Source organism: Henckelia pumila, chromosome 1, assembly GCF_033568475.1.
Source record: "Henckelia pumila isolate YLH828 chromosome 1, ASM3356847v2, whole genome shotgun sequence".
Classification (NCBI taxonomy): domain Eukaryota; kingdom Viridiplantae; phylum Streptophyta; class Magnoliopsida; order Lamiales; family Gesneriaceae; genus Henckelia; species Henckelia pumila.
In genome coordinates this window covers 81950393-81955348 of record NC_133120.1, presented here as the reverse complement: position 1 = coordinate 81955348, position 4956 = coordinate 81950393, and the positions used below count along the sequence as shown (strand labels likewise).

Below are 4956 nucleotides of genomic sequence, written 5' to 3'. Positions count from 1 at the left end.
TTTTTTGTACTCCAAATTATATTTTTCTGCTGGGATTTTTTATTCTTGTGCTGTTGTCGAATTTAAGCAAAAAAAATTGTTAAATATGTGATTGAATACATGAAGTAAAGTAATATCTCTCATCAATAATTTGATAAAAAATAATGTTCATGAGCCTGACAATATTCATAAATAATGATTTGTAAAGATGAACTAACTCCACTTAGTGCATTACAACTTACAATATTTTTTTGTATTTATTTAAAGATGTATCAGTACTAACTACTAGGACTAGTAGAGCTGCTGATTAGTGGTTGGCATCTCTATATCAGTTATATGTACAGCATTTACTTGAGGGTCATGTAGATAAATTATTCTTATTGCTTTTTTTTTTTTTTTAAAAGGTTGGGAGAAAAGTTTGTTACAATCGAGATTTAGAACTCGGATTAAATCATATTATAATTTAATTTAAATAATAAATTTATTTTAACAATAAATTAATAATAATAAATTTATATTAATAGTTAATATCAATATTTACAATAACTGTCCTAGCTCCGGTAATTATTCTTAATATTTGAGTCTGTCATGGACTCATTGTTGTGATTTCTAAACTAGTTCCATTTTTAATCCTTTTTGTTTTCTAATCTTTTCTCCAATTTTCAAACTATTTTTCTCTAATAATTATATATAATTGAATTTGAATATTTAAAATTAATATTATGATTATTAGTGTTTCATATGCACTACGTGTGGTTTTTTTTAATTATTAATACTCAATGATAAATCAAAGATAAACCCTCAAACAAAAACAATTAGCTGATTATTATTTTTAAAAAAATATATAATTATATTCATGGTTTATAATTCTATGAATTTTAACACTATTTTTTTTTAATTTTTCTAGAAACATGCATTCCAAAAAATTTAAAAAACATCCTTTGAGATTCAAAATAAATCACATATACTTATACGAGAAACATTAAATATACATGTATATATATAATTCCGTAATATTTGTTTATATGTATATACATATTATATACATATATATTATTCAATAAATTTACTTTCCAAAACATTTGATAATTTCACCTCTAAATTTCTAAAAAAAAAAATCATTTAATTCCTGCAGAAGATTATAAATTCGAACATTTCTAATAATGAATTGAATTAATGTATAAATATGGTATATCGTGCAAAAAATTTATATAACATTTCAACTTCAATCAAATAATCACCTCTCAATTGCAAACCAAATAACACATTTGTTTAAGAGCAACACTCCTGTGAGACGGTCTCATCCATGAGATGGGTCAACCCTACTTATATTTATAATAATAAGTAATATTTTTGACATAAAATATAATATTTTTTAATGGATAACCCATATAAGAGACTTGTCTAAAAAAATGACATTTGAGACCGTCTCATAGAAGTTTTTGTTTTTGCTTAAAGTTATCCCTGAACTAGACCCTTCACAATGGCATTGAACGCTCAAATTAAGGTTATACGTTGTTATGATCTGCCTCCATATCAAATAAATACAAAATCAATCTTATCTATAAAACAAATGTGTGAGAGATAGAATATGATAGTTTTTCGTCAAAGCTCTTTGAATTCAAGAAGTTCAAAGATTTGAAAAGCGCAGATGTCATCGATGAAACAGAATTTTTTGGTATGTTTTGTTTTTCAAGTGTTGTGAACTTAACAAATATTGTTAGCTTTTTATTATTATATTTTAATTTTTTGTTTTTGGATAAAATCGATAATTTGACAACTCCTGTATTTATCTTTTTTTTTTTCTAGAAGTCATTGGCGTAATGGTTTCAAGAGACCGTCCTAAAAACAAAGAAATTAATGAACGTTCTACGAAGCTAATTGATTTTGTCATTGCAGATTTAGAGTAAAAAATTTATATTTTAAATCAATCCCATTTTTTTTTTGTTAATTAGTAATTTTAACATAGATGGATTCCATGTTGTATTATTTATTATTGTTAGGCATAACAAGTTACCATGCACTTTGTGGGGAAATTATGTTGAAAAAATGATCAACTTTTTTAATACCAATGGTGATGAGCCGATGATTGTGGTTCTTCAAATATGTCGTACGAGAATATATAGGGGAGAAGTAGGTGTTTCAAATACATTTTATATCACCAAGTTGATATTAATTAAATGATGAATTTGAGAAAATACTTGAATTTCGAAACAGGTATTCTCATTCGATTAACACTCATGTGAGACGGTTTCATCCGTTTGACGGGTCAACCCTACCCATATTTATAATAATAAGTAATAATTTTGGCATAAAATATAATACCTTTTAATGGATAACTCATATAAGAGATCCGCCTAAAAAAAATGACATTTGAGACCGTCTCATAGGAGTTTTTGTCTTCAGCTTATTCTTTTATTACTTCTTTTTGTTTAAAATTTTAATAAATTTCTTTTGGTTCTTTACATAAATTCAATATTTTTTCGGATTTAGGATCATCTCGGCCAGTACTCCAATGAAATCATTCAGCACCATGTCATTGTCATCTGCCCAAACTATTATTGATTAATTTAGCAATTCAAAGGATATTTTCAGGACTATAGAGCAAGTGCCCGAAGATGAGGAATAATTAAAATTTAACTAATAATTTGGGTAAATGTAACTGATTTATTCATTTCTATTGTTTACAGGTTGGTAATTTTTGGGTATATGCAAGAATAGATTCCGTGGAATCTAATGGAAATTGGATTTAAGGAAGTTTTTCAAAATTTATAAGATAATTTGTTTGTTTTCTAATTGTATGATATATAATTCCTTTAGCTAATTTGTATTTCAATTATTCGTTCAAATGTTCATTCTTATTTTTTTAATCATTAATTGTATAAAATAACATCGCGTACATCGCACTATATATGTTTAATTTAAATAATTATTTTTATTTTCTTTAAAAGTACTTTTTCACGTTATTTTTATTAGTCATTGTAAAATTAAAATTGTTTACATTTTAATTTTATAGTCAAAATTTTCATATGATCCACTAATTTAATCATATTACACGTGCACGAGATATATATAGTTCGTGCATCGCACGGGAAAATACTAGTTATTCTTAATATTTGAGTTTGTCATTGGCTCATTGTTGTGATATCTAAATTACTTCCATTTTTAATCCTTTTTGTTTTCTAATTTTTTTCTCCAATTTTCAAACTATTTTTCTCTAATAATTATATATAATTGAATTTGAATATTTAAAATAAATATTATGAATATTAGTGTTTCATATCCACTACGTTTGGTTTATTATTATTATTATTATTATTATTATTATTATTATTATTATTATTATTATTATTATTATTATTATTACTCAATGATAAATCAAAGATAAACCCTCAAACAAAAACAATTAGCTGATTATTATTTTTTTTAAAAAATATAATTATATTCATGGTTTATAATTCTATGAATTTTAACACTATTTTTTTTTTAATTTTTCTAGAAACATGTATCCTTGAATATAAACTATACACACAGGAATGATGATATGAGTTGACCAATTGGCATGAAGGACACGTTTGCTATTCGCATAATACTAGAGTTGGACCATTAGACTTAATGCGAAATGCTACTTTTATGTTAACGTCTCAACAACCATGTATGATACTCGATTTAACATATTTGCAGAAAATAAAAAGATCAATTCCAGTACATTTAATGTATCAACATCACTCCATATATCACGCGTAAATCAAACATATTATAATTTTTGCTTCCCAAAAAAAAAAACATAATTTCAAAAATATTTCCCATGCTTCTTGATCGAACGACGAGAATTGTGGATGGCAAAAGCCCTTTTGACGATTTTGATGAAAACAAGAATGTTAGATTTCTTCCCATTTGCTTTCGACAATTTCATAGCTTTGATACACCTGACTTGCACTGCTCTTCCCGGCGATGAAATTTCAGTACTGATCTTCTGAGGAATTTTGCCACTATTTCTTGAAAACTCTTCATTCAAATCCTCCCATAGCATATCCATTTTCTCCTCTTCGTCGTCGTTTGGAGCGTTCTCTTTCCGATGATCAATACTATTACTACTGCTGGCTTTGAATTCTTTTATGTTGGATTTCTCTTGATCTTCTTCTTCTTCTTGTTCACCTAATTCAGAAAGTAGCTCTGAGTTTTGGCTGGAGGCAGCGAGGTGCCGCCACAGAGGAGGCGACCCGATGAAGCGTGGCTGTGAATTGGCGGTGGTGGCGGCAGCGGCAGCGGCGGGGAAAGTGAAGTCATCTTCGGCGGATGCCATTGACTTGTACTCTTGAGGTTTATAATGAACTAAAGGGTCCAGTTGTTGAATATAAGTTTGTGCAAGTTTAGTTCAACGGCTACAACTTGTGGGAGGGGCCAATATATTATATTCTTATTATTTATATTTGTGATAGATTTTTAGTGGACTTAATTAAATTTCACCACCCAAGTCCATTTATATATATACGTATATACATATACATGAAATAATTAATTACAATTTTTTTCAAAAAAGGAATTAGCATGTTGTAGAAAATATTTTAATTACAGTAAATTGGGTAAATTAAATGAAAGAAATACATGTTATGAAATTTTACAAATAAAGTACAAGAACATTTAATAGAGTTTTTATGACCTTCAAATATAAAGGAAATGCAAAAACAAAACAAAAGAAAAAATTGAGAAGGTTATATTTCCAAATCATGGTCAAACGGAGGTTATTTAGTTAAATAAATTCGTTTTTTTTATTGGGTGTATATGTTAGAAAAAAATAATAATAAGAGTAATAAAGGATATTGTGGTCTCTTAATGAATTGAAAAAGTATATCGGGGTGTAAATAACACTCTTCATAATTTTTTGTACCAAATTCTCTGTGAAATATCGAAAATACACATTTTTCTCATGTGAAATTTTAATAAGCATCTCATCCCTCAACATTTTGTAATAAT

At 27.0% G+C, this 4956-nt stretch overlaps 1 protein-coding gene across 1 annotated transcript; it reads right to left on the bottom strand.

Moving 5' to 3' along the window:
* Window positions 1-3662: 3662 nt before the first annotated feature.
* Window positions 3663-4493, bottom strand: LOC140876172 (uncharacterized). Its single transcript, XM_073280053.1, has one exon. It carries the CDS (start codon window positions 4283-4285, stop codon window positions 3773-3775), a length of 513 nt encoding a protein of 170 aa, XP_073136154.1. The 5' UTR covers window positions 4286-4493; the 3' UTR covers window positions 3663-3772.
* Window positions 4494-4956: the final 463 nt, after the last annotated feature.